The sequence below is a fragment of the Lissotriton vulgaris genome, chromosome 1_1, assembly GCF_964263255.1.
Source record: "Lissotriton vulgaris chromosome 1_1, aLisVul1.2, whole genome shotgun sequence".
Lineage (NCBI taxonomy): Eukaryota > Metazoa > Chordata > Amphibia > Caudata > Salamandridae > Lissotriton > Lissotriton vulgaris.
Window position 1 is genome coordinate 434,992,030 of NC_141685.1, and position 17,211 is coordinate 435,009,240.

At 39.5% G+C, this 17,211-nt stretch overlaps 1 protein-coding gene across 1 annotated transcript in view; it reads right to left on the minus strand.

Moving 5' to 3' along the window:
- LOC147747312 (cytochrome P450 2J2-like) overlaps positions 1–17,211 on the minus strand; it is a 307,172-nt gene that overhangs the window by 41,685 nt on the left and 248,276 nt on the right. The window contains exons 6-7 of the mRNA XM_086953059.1: positions 15,033–15,174; positions 1,858–2,045 (exon numbers count right to left, since the gene is read on the minus strand). Coding sequence (XP_086809185.1) covers positions 1,858–2,045; positions 15,033–15,174 — 330 coding nt within the window. The remainder of the gene's footprint in view (positions 1–1,857; positions 2,046–15,032; positions 15,175–17,211) is intronic.

Below are 17,211 nucleotides of genomic sequence, written 5' to 3' on the forward strand. Positions count from 1 at the left end.
AAAACAGAACTCCCTCCCCATTCTAAAGATTCATGGTGGGAGCACATCAAAAGCCATAACCCCTGCGATTGAAGTGTTCAAAGCTAAAGCTCAATCTGCCGCCTTGAATGGGGCTGAGATTTGGGGGCCTTACTCAAAAAAATCATTCGATGTTGATGAAAATATGTTTTTTAGACGTCTACTAAGACTGCCAGTAAGAACACCTCTAGTGCCGGTCTATTTAGACACCAGTCTAAAACGTACAGAATATTTATGTTGGTTGAGGCCACTGCTTTATTGGGTGAGATTATGGTCTACTCCGGAACTTGCTGACTATAGAGCAGGTTTATTGGAAGTTAGGGAGCTGGATTCTTTTAACTAAATTAAGTGGCTGACATGTATTCCATTGGTTCATAAAAATAGGTCTATCACACTTCTGGGAAACACCAGCAATGTCAATTACCTCGCCAAACATCTGTAAGAACCAAGTAAAATCTGCCTACTGGAATTACGTGAACATTAATGTATACGAACGTGCTACTGGTACTTTAACACATAAATTCCTGCAATTTAAGGATCACCCCTCGTTTGAACATTTCATGGACGAAATTGAGCCACCCCTGGCCAAATCTGTTTACCTCCAATTTAGATATGGGGTCTTACAGATAAACGCAAATACTTGCCGGTGGGGAGGGGCAAATAAAGACCTATATTGTAAATCATGTGACCTAAAACTGAAAGAAGATGAGGCTCATATCCTCTTTTTCTGCCCGTCATATGTATTACTGCGCAAGAAATGGATCATACCCCTTTGTAAAAACTTGGGCACACGATCATTCAAAGAGGCAGAGCGTATACTTAGATCTTCGAACAGTAAGCTAATAACATTTGGTTTGAGCAGGTATCTCCATGGTGTTTGCATAATTAGAAAGAAACTTTGACTGCTAATGTAGGATAAAACTGTTTTTATCTTCTGGCATTTTAATTATTTATAATTGTATATAATTGTTCTTAATACTTGATTTGGTCTTGTAAGAAACCCGGTATGCATATTTTTCTCTTAACATATGAGCAATGAATCACCTCACAAAATTCTTTGTGTAATGATGGTCCTGGACCTACCTTATGCACTTTGCACTTATTTGCACTTTCAACATTACGAATGATTGTAATGTTTTATTAATTCTAACAAATTTTTAATGATGATTATGTTATGTGTATTATATGTGTGTTGGCTTTATGACAAAGTGTCGAATAAAAGCTTTTACAAACAAACAATTATTAAAATATCAGGCTAAAAATACCCTTTAAAATCCTTAACAGTTATAGCAGTTGCCCAAAATAGCAGCAACAACAGGAACATTTTACCCTGTGTGCAACACTAACCTATTTAGAAGAAATACATATCTGAAATCTGCTTTGAGAACATCAAAAGTATCAGTTGCTCCCTATTCAGAAGATGGGAATAGGCCCTGTCACACACTTATATGATGATCTGGTATAGAAGAAATTTGAGGGGTTGATAGGACAGAAATATCAAGCCAGAAGGAGGCATCACATCAGTCATTTAGTCTGCATTACTAGTACATTAAAACAGATAAGTATCCTAGGAATAACTAGTGTATTAGAACAGATAAGTATCCCAGGAAAACATGCATGCTAATGGTTTCACCAAAGTCTTCAATTGTGGAGGTAATTCCAGATTCAAGAGATAGGCAAATTGTATTGTCATGCAAAGTTTTTTGATGGCTCGTGTTTGTTTGAAAGATTTCAAGCTAAAGGTCGGAAAAATGCCACAATCCACGCACAGTGGCACATCAAACATTATTCTGTCTCTTAAACATGTTTAACCATTACGCTCATATAAAACATAGTCACCTTTGGCAAATGGAAGCCTCCTACTGTTGCATCACTAGTTGACTGTCTAGGAACAGCAAAAGAAAATATGTTGGTGAACCGTTGCACCTCATGAATTACTGCATTAATATATGGCATGCTCTTTCTGTTTTCCATCAATGGCTTTCTTGCATGTCCAATCACTCGGTCAATCTCTTCTTGAACTTTCTCTAAAAGATTTTAACAAATGTACTTGTAACTATTAGACTTTAAAAGGCATTATAGAAGAACAAGAGAATGGCATTACATGTAAACAGCAAGTTCACATTCAAAACAATGTTAAAAAAGGCAAAAAAAATTAGATATACTGATGAAAACATTGAAATGTTAATAAAGAAGCAAAATAAATTACATTTATAAGAACAATAGCAATCAATAGCAAATTGTTATAAGAGTTATAAAAAGCAGGTGCACAGACATCACACAATTTCGGGTACAAAATATTGAGTTGCACAAATATCGAGTCATTAATATTATGGGTCAGAAATATCGAAAGCAAGAATATCGTGGTCAAGAATATCAACTAAAGGTAAGTAATATCAATTTAAAAAATATCTTAGGGGTCTATTAGGATGTCGTGCGGATCGCCACTGCCCGGCCGGCAGTGGCAGGCGGTTGCGATCTGCACGACATCACAGCACTATTTACCACCACCATATTACTATGGCTAGGGGTACCGTGGCGGACGGAAAGTCATCCATATTATCATGTGCAATTTGAAAGGCGACGATCCGCTTGCCACCGTAACGGCAAACGGGACCGACCGCCAGAGGTGCAGCAGTCCCGCTAGGCCCGTTAGGATGTTACCGCCACCCTGGCGGTGTTCTCCCACATATTTTACATTGCGGCGGGCGGTGCTGCACCCGCCGCAATGTAAAATATGGATGTTGTGCATTAGCATGCACAACATGACAGGCACCTTGTGCATGCCAATGAAGGGGGTATCATAGGTACCCCCTAAAGTGTAGCCCGCCACTCCCCCGGGGGCGTGTAACGGGCCCCCAAAGCATTTTCCACCGGCCTTTCCATGGCGGTATTGCTGCCAGGAAAAGGCCTTTCAAATTGCACATGATAATATGGATGGTGGTGCCTGCAAGGCACCGCCACCATATTGTCAGCCTTTCCCGCCTGGCCGGTAATCCAACTGGCGGAAAAGCGGCAGACGGACTTTCTGTCCGTCACGGTACCCCCGCCATAGTAATATGGCAAGGGGTAAATTGTGCTGTGATGTTGTGGGGATCATCACCGCCCGCCACCGCCGGCAGGGCGATGGCGATCTGCACGACATCCTAATAGACCCCTAAGTGTTTAATATCGTTTGCAAAAATATAGTTGATAAAAATACCATTTTTTATTATTGTTATGTATTTTAGTATATGTTATATGTATGTGATGTATCTTTTTTGTATAAGAATTGTTTGTATTTTTAATATATGTGCTCAATTTTTAGTAGTTATTAAAAAAAATAGTATTTTGCACTTTTAGTACTGTAGCGGGCTGTGGGTTTATAGTGGAATAGGGTGGGAGGTAATTTAATTATAATAAATGTATTCACTTTTCGTTATTTCAATTTTGCGTTTTTAGTTCCATAGCAGGCTGTGAGTTTATAGGGGAATAGAGTGGGAAGTAATTTAATTATATTCAAAGTATGAATTTTTTTAAATTTGAATTTTGAATTTTTTGTTCCCTAGTAGGTTGTGCGTTTATAGGGGAAAAGGGTGGGTAGTAATTCAATTATATTAAATTAATTTATTCGTTTTTATTTATTAGGATTTGCTTAATTGAGATGTTATAGTGTTATTTGTGTAAAGTAATGTATTATTATTTATTAATAATTGGTTAATCATAATTAATTAATTAATTAATGTGTAATTAATTTTGGTAATTGTGTAATTAATTTTATTTGTGTGTTGTGGTTTTTATAGGTGTAAAGAGTGGAAATTACATTATTTTTAATTATTGAATCAATAATTGGCCATTAATCAATTTTAATTAATTAATTGGCAATTAATTATAGTAATACGTGTAATTACTTTTAGGTGTGTGATGTGGTGTTCATAGGAGTAAAAGGTGGGAAGTAATTTGTGTTTGAATAATTAATACATCGATGTTAATTAATGGTAATTATTTGATATTTATTTTGGACAAATGTTTATTGTTTGTGCGTTTTTACTTGTAAAGGGGTAAAGGGTGTGTATTAAATAAAATTTAATTACTTAATTATTAGTCGTTAATATTAATAGTTCTTAATTTTAAAATAAGTTTTAATTCTGTTTTATTATTGTATAGTTTAATTTAGGGTTGTGTTGTGGATATTATAGTGTTAAAGTGTGTGTAATCAATTAATGTTTATTCGTTTTTTAATTATTAATAATAATAATAATAATAATAATAATAATTTTTATTGATTAATAATTATGTTAATTCTGTAAATAAATGTAATTAGAAATGTTGAAGTGTTTTGTTATTGGTGTGGTATTGTAGGGTTGGACATAAAATAAATGCTTTTATGTTTTTATTAATTTTTTTGTTTGTAAATATTTTCTAGTTTAAAAGACAAATTGTTTTGTAAATGTATTTAATATTTTATTGCATATAATTTTTGTATGTTTTTGTTATATGTAATAATATTAAAATATGTGTTCTTTTTATGTTTTTAATATATATATTTTCCAAATTATTGTTTATGTTGTATTCATTTTTTTATTATTTATATATTTATCTTTTAAGTGTTTGAGTGTATATTGTAATTTTTTTTCTCCGGTATCCAACACTTTCCCTACTGTTGCACTCACTGGAATGGGAATAGTAATTTTTACCCCTCTGCTATCCAGCGCTTTCCCTACTGTTGCACTCACTGGAGTGGGAATAGTAATTTTTACCCCTCCATAATCCAGCACTTTCCCTACTGGTGCACTCATTGGAGTGGGAAAAGTAATTTTTATCTCTCCGCTATCCTGCACTTTCCCCACTGTTGCACTCACTGGAGTTGTAATAGTAATTTTTACCTCTCCGCTATCCAACACTTATCCTACTGTTGCATTCAGTGGAGTGGGAATACACATTTTTACCCCTCCGCTATCAACACTTTCCCTACTATTGTACTCACTGGAATTGGAATAGTAATTTTTACCTCTTCGCTATCCAATACTTATCCTACTGATTCACTCAGTGGAGTGGGGATAATAATTTTTACCCCTTCGCTATCCAACACTTTTCCTACTGTTGCTGTTACTGGAGTGGGATTAGACATTTTTACCCCTCCGCTATCCAAACACTTTCCCTACTATTGCTCTACCTGGAGTGGGAATAGTAATGTTTACCCCTCCGCTATCCAACACTTTCCCTTCTGTTGCACTCACTGGAGTTGGAGAAGTACATTAAATTACTTTGCTATTCAACACTTTCCCTACTGTTGAACTGATTGTATTGGGCATTTTAAGTTTATTTATTTTTTCATAGTTTGTTTACGTTTATTCTAGAATATTTATTTTTTATATTTTAAATTATGTATATATATATATATATATATTCACTGAAAAAACCATAGGTAATAGACCATATATAGTTAGGAATTAGCATTTACAAAACCTTGAAAATTCACTGAAAAAACCATAGGTTATAGACCATATATAGTTAGGAATTCGCATTTACAAAACCTTATTTTACTCACACAAAACCATTGAAATTCCATATATAGTTAGTTGCACTAACTATATATCGCGCACCCGCAATCCACTGCTGATGATGTCACATATTACATCATTCATGACATGGTCAGTGACATCACTGATGACATCACTGATTTTTTTAATGAAATAGAAGAGGATTTGAGAAGTCACTCAAAATGATCCCTAATTTTTCTTTCTGAAGCACTAATCATACTTTCTATGGCAAAATTAACCCCCTCATGTTGTTCCTTTTTAAATTGAGTGTTTTCAGACTTACCACTTCATTCCAATCAAGATGGCTTCTGGTGTGCCATACTTTTGTCATAAGTAAGACTGTTAGCGCTCTAGTTGTTCTTTAGAACACTCTGGGACATTCTGTCATTGGGCTATACTTGGGGTACATCTGGGTGATATTTGGGCTACATTTAGGCTCTTTTGTCTCTGGTGGCAACTTGGGAGACTGTATGTCAGAATTTTTTAATGAAATTGAAGAGGGTTTGAGAAGTCACTCAAAATGTGCCCTAATTTTTCTTTCTGCAGCACTAATCATAATTCATATGGCAAAATATACCCCCTCATTTTGTTCCTTTTTAAATTAAATGTTTTAAGAGTTACCACTTTATTCCAATCAAGATGGCTTCAGGTGTGCCATACCTTTGTAATAAGTAGGACTGTTAGCGCTCTAGTTGTTCTTTAGAACACTCTGGGACATTCTGTCATTGGGCTATACTTGGGCTACATCTGGGTGATATTTGGGCTACATTTGGGCTCTTTTGTCTCTGGTGGCCATTTTGGGAGACTGCATGTCAGAATGTTTTAATGAAATAGAAGAGGATTTGAAAAGTCACTCAAAATGTGCCCTAATTTTTCTTTCTGCAGCACTAATAATACCTTCTATTGCATAATATACCCCCTCATTTTGTTCCTTTTTAAATTAAATGTTTTAAGAGTTACCACTTTATTCCCATCACGATGGCTCCAGGTGTGCTATACCTTTGTAATAAGTAGGACTGTTAGCGCTCTATTTGTTCTTTAGAACACTCTGGGACATTCTGTCATTGGGCTATACTTGGGCTACATCTGGGTGATATTTGGGCTACATTTGGGCTCTTTTGTCTCTGGTGGCCATTTTGGGAGACTGCATGTCAGAATGTTTTAATGAAATAGAAAAGGATTTGAGAAGTCACTCAAAATGTGCCCTAATTTTTCATTCTGCAGCACTAATCATACTTTCTATGGCAAAATATTCCCCCTCATGTTGTTTCTTTTTAAATTAAATGTTTTAAGAGTTACCACTTTATTCCAATCAAGATGGCTTCAGGTGTGCCATACCTTTGTAATAAGTAGGACTGTTAGAGCTCTAGTTGTTCTTTAGAACACTCTGGGACATTCTGTCATTGGGCTATACTTGGGCTACATCTGGGTGATATTTGGGCTACATTTGGGCTCTTTTGTCTCTGGTGGCCATTTTGGGAGACTGCATGTCAGAATGTTTTAATGAAATAGAAAAGGATTTGAGAAGTCACTCAAAATGTGCCCTAATTTTTCATTCTGCAGCACTAATCATACTTTCTATGGCAAAATATACCCCCTCATGTTGTTTCTTTTTAAATTAAATGTTTTAAGAGTTACCACTTTATTCCAATCAAGATGGCTTCAGGTGTGCCATACCTTTGTAATAAGTAGGACTGTTAGCGCTCTAGTTGTTCTTTAGAACACTCTAGGAGGCTGCAGTAGAACACAAAGGAATCAACTGACAGTCTCTGTCCTTGTTGGATGTACATGTCGATAATACGAGTAGGGAACTATTTAGGATTGTGAAGGAGTTTGTTAATCCCGTCGCAGGCACCCGTTTACATTCACATACGGAAGAATGGATTAAACAGCTTGCAGACTTTTTTGTGGCTAAAATCTTAAAGATCCAGGACTCTTTCCCGGCTATGGATCCTTCAATTGATGCCGCTGCTTCAAGGGGTAACCTGAAGCTTAAAGCTTCCTTACAGGCAGAGTCCGGGCCCATACTATCTGTCTTTCCCCAGCTGTCCTGTGAAACATCGCTCGAGCTGCTATCCCGTTTGCAATCTGGCTCTCCTCTGGATGCCTGTCCGGCGAAATGTTTGGGCAGGGTGGCTTCAGCTGTGAACAGCTTGCTGAACCCCCTGCTTAATCTATCATTGAGCTCCGGGGTGGTTCCTCGACAATGGAAACACGCACTTATTCTGCCGTTGATCAAAAAGCCTCTGCTAGATCCCCTGCAGCTGGCTAACTATAGACCGATCTCCCTCCTCCCTGCTCTGGCGAAGGTGATGGAGAAACATGTTCAGCATACTCTTACCACCTTCATTGAGAATAACAAACTGCTGCATGACTCCCAGTCTGGTTTTCGTGCGAATTACAGCACGGAGACAGCTCTGGTAGAGGTAACTAACGCCATCAGGGAGACGCTCGATCAGGGGGGTAAGGCTATGTTAGTCATGCTGGACCTGTCGGCGGCTTTCGACACCGTCCCACATGCAGGTCTCCTTTTAAGACTCAGGGAGATAGGTCTGCGGGGGACGGTGTTGGATTGGTTCCAATCCTTTCTTGCCGACCGCCGACAGGTGATCTGGGCTCCGCCGTTCTCTGCAGAAATGCCTTCGCTGGAGGTGGGGGTGCCTCAAGGGTCCATTCTGAGCCCCACCATCTTTAACATATATATGGCCCCTCTGGCGGAGGTAGCGGAGGCGTTTGGGGCCCGGGTCATCTCATACGCTGATGACACCCAGCTCCTGTTCACCTGCAGGAAGGGAGAGGTTTTCGACGGCGGCAGAATTAAAGACTGCTTGAGCGCAGTCTTTGCGTGGTTTCAGCGGCACAGCCTTAAATGCAACTCAGACAAGTCTGAGCTGCTTTTTTTCGCCTGTGCCCCTGATCCTGGTTGGAAGACATGGTGGCCCCAGGACATGTTCCCCCCCGAGAAACCATCTTCTCAAGTGAAAAATCTTGGAGTTGTGTTCGACGATGATCTCTCGTTCCGTCCACACATTCTGGGATTATCAGGGAAATGTTTCGCCATCCTTAAGATGCTTAGGAAATTCCTCCCACTGCTCTCCTTGCAGTATCGTAGGAATGTAGTCCAGGCGCTGGTGGGATCTCGTCTGGACTATGCAAATGCGCTTTTTGCAGGCCTACCAAAGTATCTTTTATCCAGACTGCAAATCGTCCAGAATTCGGCGGCCAGAGCCATCTATGGCCTGCCTAGGAGAGCCAGTGCCTCATCGCTACTAGCTAGGCTGCACTGGCTACCGATTTCTGGCAGAATCAGATTTAAACTCCTTACATTGGCGTTTAAAGCCCTTCATTCTGTTGGTCCCAACTATCTTAGGAAGCTTATTGCTTTCTATGTGCCACGGAGGTTGCTGCGGTCAGCTGACTTGGCCAAAATGGAGGTGCCTGCGGTCAAACGTGCCCGGATGGGCGGCCGATCCTTCCAACATGTGGCAGCGTGCTTGTGGAACGAGCTCCCACTTTCTCTCCGGAAAGCGAATAACCTTCTGGCTTTTAGGAAGGAGCTGAAGACTTTGCTCTTCACCAAGTAATCATCGTGACTGTAGCGTGTCTGCCTTTGGTTTCATGGTTTCTCTCAGGCCTCTTTGCTAAAGCGCCGGGACACCCTCTCGGGGTAGCCGTGCGCTCAAAAAGTACGGCTTAACATTAACAACATTAACGTTAACATGTTTTACTGAGAATGTCAGACTTCATTTTCACATGACTGAGAAAGATAATGTGAATTTACAGAAAATATGCTTTCAGTTTAGCTTATAGATCCCCTTACAAACCACTGTGGGAAAATCATGAGATATTAGTTTTCTTTCAAACAATATTCATGATATCACAGCAGAAGGTTTTTTCCATGGTAAAATCACCTTAGAACCCACCACAATTCCTAAAACGAGTATGGTACCATCAACAAATGATTTATAATGTAACTAAAGTCCTAAAACCCTCTATTAACTACAATGCTTTTTAATGAGGTGCTATCATGTATATTGGTCCCAAGATGGCTGCCAACACTTCTTGGATGAAGTGCTGACAGCCAATCAGATCAGATGTGTGGTTAGGCTCCGCCCAGATATATATCTTTTTTTGAACCTAAATTACTCAAAATCCACTGGAGCACATATATTGAGAACTAGCAAAGGCACATCGGGCTAACAGTCCCTACAATTTTGCCAAGTTTCGTGCAAATCCATTCAGCCGTTCGAGCTAAAAGTGAGGCCAACCGCCCTATGGAAATTAACATGGGAAAAACGCGTTTTGGGACCCCCCTTTTTTCTCGGCCCCCCCTTGATGAACCCCCCCCCAAATTGTCAGGGGCTGCTCAGAAACGAAATGTTCCATTTTCCTGAAAATATGAGCAAATTCCGTCCACAAACGCCAAAGTTATTAGACATAGAATTTTCAAAAATCCCATAGAGAAAAAATCCTAACTATATATACCTACTGGCGACTGCCAGTAGGTAATATATATATATATATATATATATATATATATATATATATATATACATATCCTTTTCATATAATGTTAACGTTTTAAAGTAAATTAAAGATAATAGTTTATACATTATTTTAAAGTAAATATCTATATGTGTAAAAATTATTGTTTGTGTGTTTATTTTTTTGTAATTAAGTTTAATTGTTGTATTTTGTAAAAATGCATATTAAATGTAATTTTTTTACAATTAACATTAATATTTAATATATATTATGTTATATATATATATTTCAACTGATATTTTTCACATCAATATTTTTGATTCAATATTTTTGTACTTACCTGTGTAGGTATGGGAGTCGATATTTTTGTAGTCTATATATTTTTTTCAATATTTTGAACACCAATATTTTTTCCATCGGTATGCTATCAGTGAACTGGATGATATGATTTTGTATGTAGAATATACAACATTTAATCAGTCACGATTGCAGAACCGATAAATACACACTTCATCCATGAACTACCAAGCACAGGCCAAGATAAGATCAATCTGAAGTGTAGGAGATCGGTTTGTCCTGAGTACTAAAGCTATAACTACACCTAATGTACCTTTTTTACCACAGCACTTAATTATTCAATGCCAATTTTGTTTAGCAAACAAGTCACTTGGCTTCCCCTTGTAATGTAACACAGTTATTTAGGTCCTCTACTGACTGTTCATTTCTATGTCAAACTATTTCCTTTGGCCTGGGGTGGAGACACCAAAATGGATCCAAGCTGATGCAAAGTACTGATTTGGTATTTTCCTTCCAGCGTAGAACCTGTTTTGCACTGAAAAGTTGCCCTAAGGTCATGGAAAGTAGCACTCCGCTGTGCTTTGCACTACTTTGCATCAAAGGTGCATCCCATTGGTGGAACAAAGACATTACCATTCTACCACCCATGGTTATTGATGGAAAATCCTATCTACTAGAATCTGTACAGGCTTTGAGCGAAGCAAATGTACGCCTCACTAAGGCAGGCTCAAAGTAGGAGAATGTTTTCTTTTCTCTAAACTTTTCCAACTTTCTATGTATGCTACAATGTCCAGCAGAAATACAAAGTGAGAGCAATTTTAAAGCATACCTTAGCATAGTGCTGGCTTTGTACTGGAATGTTAACTTCCTGTATATACTACATGCTAGATTCACACAAACACTTTTGGACTAAAGTGCAAAGGTCTGTGCATTGTCCTAGGCAGCCTGAAAGTGTGACAGTGCTAGAAAAAGAGCAGCAGCGCCAGTTCTTAGTATACATGGTGCTGTTCTGCTCTCTCTCACTCAATCCTGCTCGCTCCCTGTGACACACCACACTGCAGCAATGTTGATAACTGTGCTGGGATACATGTACAAATTGTACATTTGAATTCAAATTAATAATATAGTATAATAGGTCAAGATTTATTTCTCATATGCTGAAAAGAGAGCTGATAACTTTATCTTATAAAATGTTGGTTGGAGTGGGAAATCTTTTAAGAAGGTATCTGTTGGAGAGTGGATCGTTACTAGTGATAAGTAGTGACTTACCACTAGTAATAAGGGCACAAACACAATAAAAGGTTCAGTTAGGGTCTCAATAAATTATTCCCTTACTCATCTTTTGGTAGCTGGCAACAAGCAGACATTCATAACTTCGGAGACCAGTGTGTAAAGCATTTAAAAGAAACAATACATGATATAAGTCATATACAACACACAATAATAATCCAACCCCAATTTTGTTTGTTAGATTATATTTGTATGAACAAATAGACATCAAAATGACAAACATCCAATGTAGGGAACGGGAGATATGAATTTTTAAAGAACAAACATTTTCTAGTCCTTCCCAGCACGCCGATTTTGATGCGAACCTGAAATCCGGGCCGGGTCAGCTTGACTCGGTATGTTGAGTCGGTCACCTTCTGGAGCTTTTTGACAAAAAGTTCCCAAACTTCATTAAACCACCGGATCTTCTTCCAGAAAGTATCCTTGAGGATTCAAAGTGTCTAAAACACAAATCCAAGGGTCTGGACTCTCCTAAATGGTCTTTGGTGATGTTTGGACTTCAATTCCCACTATGCACCTGACCAAATCCTTTAAAGTCCACTGGACGCACAGGACTCTTGGTGCAGATGATGCAGGTGGGCTCTGTTAACCTGCAGCTTGCAGGACATCCACTCCTTCATACTTCTTGAAGCAAAGCAAAGTCCTTAGGGCTGTAGTACCAGATTGTGCAACAGATGCAGTCCTTCAGAGTGCAGTGCTGTTGGTGCAGATCGAGATTCCAGCAGGGCAATCCTTCTCCTTGTAATTTCAGGCAGCAGATCTGAGAAGCTATGCAGCTCTCCCGTATTTATTCAGTTTCTGAGTGTCAAGTAGAAGGGCACCACCCAAATGTATGACCACTCCAAAGCGTGGCATATTCTTGTCCCAGAAAGCACCATTCCCTCAAAATCCAACATGGAGAAAGTCTCTCCTTTGGGGTTTTATCTGGCTAAGCCAACTCACCGGTGTGGCTAGGTTTTACTAACACACCCCTTTCAATCCCCTGACTAATCTAGTTACGGAGGCTCCTGTGTGGCTGGGGCTGCAGGATGGGGGGGAGGGGGTCAGCCTGTGCTGGTCCCAAACTGTCATTCTGCCTTTGAAGACTAGTTTGGCTCTCCCACCCCCTTCCTGCCTTTTGGTTTCTGCAGCTTAAGTTCTCCACCCACAGGGAATCTATTGTCTACTCTGACAAGACACTGCATATTTCATCAAGCAGCTCTGGCTCAGCCTGGGAAAGGCTGGCCAATTTGGAGAGGGCAGCTGTAAAGTTGGATTTTGGCTAACCAAAAAGTAATTTTAATAACCAAGTTTCTGGAATAGTTATTACAAATCTAAGTGCCAATTTGTTGGATTTATCTCAACTATTAATTAGATACCCTGAACTATATTTTTAGGTGGGTCCTGTCAATATTTATACTTAAGTAATATCTCAATGTTAGCTTATGGAGCCCATTCCCTACAATAGGGAAAACGATATTGGCAGTTTTTCCTTCACCAGGGCTTATAAAACATTTTTTATAGTTACAAGGCATTCTATCCCTGGGGCACCTAGGGCAGACCTTAAGGTGACGTACATTTAGAAATAAGGTAGTTTGAGTCTTTGGAAATACCATTAATTCCAAAGTCGAATTTGCATATAAATTTAAGGTAAAAGCAGCCTGAAAGATAGTGCTGCCTTTAACATGATAGCAGGCGCCACAGAAGAGCACACTTGGGTGCATTAAGTCTACTGGTCCTCTAAACCTGCATGCCCTGTTATATACTAGTAACTTGCAGCTAGGCTGTTAGTACCAATTATAATTACACCTAATTTACATATGTAAAATAAAAATGTAAATTGATACTTGTATAGCGCACTACTCACCCGCAAGGGTCTCAAGACGCTTGAACAAATACCGCTGTGGTACCCATCCTAGCTTTCCCTGTGAGGCGTCCACTCCTGGGCACCCCCAAGGTGGAGGCCGGACATCCTTAGTAAGCGTGAGCGGAAAATCCGTTCCGCTCGCGGATTTCACGGATTTTCGGTAAATCCGCGAACTCCCGCGGCAAAATGTTGTAACTATTTTAGGATGGCGCCGGCAAGCTGCCAGCACCATCCTAAAATAGTTACAAAGTTAGCTTCAACAGGAAGCACTAATAGATAAAATAAAGCAGGTGCTAGAGCACCTGCTTTATTTTATCTATTAGTGAAGCTAATTTAGTAACTATTTTAGGATGGCGCTGGCAGCTTGCCGGCGCCATCCTAAAATAGTTACAGGAAGATGATGGATGGACAGGTCACTCAAGGGACCCCTGCTAACATCGGTGCGATTGCATAGTAACACACACATGGTCGCTGGAACTAGTTGAAGCTCAAATTCAGTGACTCATTCATCAGCCCAAAAACAATCGTGAGCGTCGTCGAGGCTGGGCAGGTGTGCCTTCTTCCCAAATCTACCGTCGAAAATCAGCTGTGATGCTGGATAGAGGCCTTTGTATCCTTGACTTTCAGGACGCAATCCTCGTGCTGTTCCTGTGACCAGGAGCTTCTTTCTCTTCATCTGCTGCTCTGATCGGTCTCTGACCATTTATACACACAAGAGGCACTTGAACTCGCACAGAAGACCCCCCCCATTAAAAAAATCTGCAGATCCATGAATCCGCAAATTCGCGGATCCGCGAAATCCGCCCATGCTTAATCCTTAGCGTTGTGGGGGCCGTTGTGGAGATTAAGCAAGCTATTGCCCAGATTTGCAGAGTGGGACTCCATGATTGGAATAGACACCGAGGCGAGAATTATCAGGTCCGTGGAATTTTGAGCCCAAGACCTGCCGAGGTGGGGAATTGAACCCTGTTCCCAGGCTAGACCTCTGCATCAGGGTCTGCCGCTCTAATCACTGAGCCACACTTCTCCTTATAATCAGAGCACTGTCCCTGGGCCTTGTAAGCAGAGCCAAATGCACAGTCAGAATAAGTTGCCACTAGTACCAAGCAAAAAAATGGGGTGAGTAAAGACACTGTTTTGATAAGAGCAACTTTACCACTACCTTGGACATTTTCTGTCATTTGAAACTGTCTTTTGCTCTATGTTTTAGTGGTGCAGGAGATACAGATGGCCTCCACACATCACTCTGGAGCACCATATCTGTGACTGAAGAATGTACAGCACCTACTTGCATTTGTTCTATGCTTGTTCAGGCTAGTTTGTAGCATACAGCCTGAAAAACAATGCATGTTCTGGGACACATTGAGTAACAGCACCATGTTCTGGGTAAAAGCATTGCTGAGCAAATATTTAGCTGTGGAGTTTACCCCTACAGCGGAAGCGGTTGGAGGAAGTATTACAAACTCTGTTGAATCGATGGGAACAAATGGGAGCACAGGAAGTTTAATTAATGCACTAGTTGTTTATAAGGAAAATATTGTGAATCGCATACCAGCTATTAACAGTTGCCTTACCTTGAATGTCTGCGTACTTTGCCATGTAGAGAATAGCCCATCGCAGAGTGGCTGAAGTTGATTCAGTTCCTGCTATGAACAGATCAAGGACAGATTGAACCAAATTTTCTTCATCAAAACATGAGGTCGGATCATCTTTAAACTTTAAAAAAAAAGTTTGTATTTAATGGTTGAAACAAACAAAGTATTACAATATGAAAATCCTTGAATAATAGATTGGTCTATAGTTTTCCTTCAAGAGATACATAGAAATATTCTTGTGTACATAACATTTCAAACTAAAAAGCAATGCTCTTTTAGATATGATCAAATGGGACATACTGCGAAATACACCAACATAGAAGTGAAGGTACTTTTTCCTTTTGTTTACACACGTATTGTGACACACCAGACACGCTCACGCTTTGTTAAGTATCTTACTTTTATATAATCATGCATGTAACTTCTCTCTAGCAGGTGCTTATTAATCACTTCAGCACTTCTTATGCATAGCGACACGTCTATCACAACAGTGCATGGTGTAGCACTTGTGAGTGGCTCTTGCTATCATTTATGGATATCTGAAACTGAGCTCACAATACTCCACTGGAATATTGGTCTATATGATTGGATTCATGCATGTAGGCGAGGTGATTACTGACTATAAAATAGAGAGAACAATACAAGTTCACATGATATATGTATGTTTTCCTAACCATGATGAAATCAATACACAACACCTACTGTAATGAAACAAGTGATAGCTGGCTGGAATAGTATTATCTCAAGCAACAAATAAGCAGTGTCTACATCAACACTGTTTTTTGAGAATTCGAGATCAACCAACCTGTATATTATGAATGGGAGGGAATGCTTAGAGAAAATCCCATTGTCAGATGAAATGCATCCCCATGCCTCCCTGTAATGTCAACAAAACAGTGGGCACTGCGCATTTTCACATGTGGCAAAAAAGTCCACCAGAGTGGGTCGCAGCTAGGAAAGACAGACTCTACCACATCTGGATGCAATAGCTACTCGCAGTCAGACTGTTGAAGCTGTCTCAGGCCTCCAGTCCTTGTAGTCAGGGTGCCAGCCACATGGTTGTCGACTAGCCGGATTCATTGAGCCTGAGACCAAGTCCACTGTCTCAGAGAATCCCGACACAGATGACAAGAGCCAACACCACCCTGTTTATTGACAAATTTCCCCATTTGTTGTCTGTAAGAATCTGGACACTGGACAGACAATGGAAAAAGGGGATTCAAAGGAATTTTAAAAGCTTTGCCTACTCACGTGAGGCAGAGACATTTTGATTCATGTTAATTAGAAAAGAGCAAACGTTTAACATTAGGTAGTTTTGAAAGCTGTCCAAAGGAGATGAGAAAGGTGTCACTAACCCTGCTTTTCTTCATAAGCACAATAACCATATGGTTGCTGATAAATAATACACATATCAAGCAATGGGTTTGGGTAGATCAAGTGCATTATGGCCAGGTTATGCAGTTCGCTTCATACAGAGAAAAGATGTGCATTATAACATTGGTATTCAGACAACGTGTATTACCACTTAAATCTACACGCTAAGATGTATTTCTATAATATGAGGTGAAATATAAGGTTAACCACAATTAATAGAGCTCAGTCCTATTTCATCATTGTGCGAAATATTGATAGTTTCCTACATGCAAAGTCTGCAGTGGAGCTGATAGGGCTTTGTCTACATTATAATGTTTTATCTGAAAGAAAACAGAGAATTAATTTCATTTCCTAGCTTCAGAACTGTAATACACAAGTCCCCTTTGTCTTTGGAAATGAACTCCATGACTTTAGGCTCTGAACATGGGGATTCTGAGGTTTCTGTGTTTAATAGAAGTACTTGATTGATCAAATGTGGTTGTGGGGCACTTCAAAGGCTGGCGAATCACTCGTCCCCTGTGTACAAGGACACAATAGATATTTCGCCAAACATTTCTCAATGATAAGAGTCATCATTTCTAATGAATAGAGGTCTATTGTGTAGATTGATTTGTGAATAAAAATGGCTACCTCTGGTGGAGGTAATCCCTGCTTTGGTGTGGAGGAGGGGATAAAGGTGAACACATCAAAGGGGAGAGAGTTAGTCAGTGGAGGAGTCAGAGTGTGCAGTCGATGCAGGCTATCAAAACAAAGCTAGAGACAGTCCCTGAGGAGAGCTGGAGAA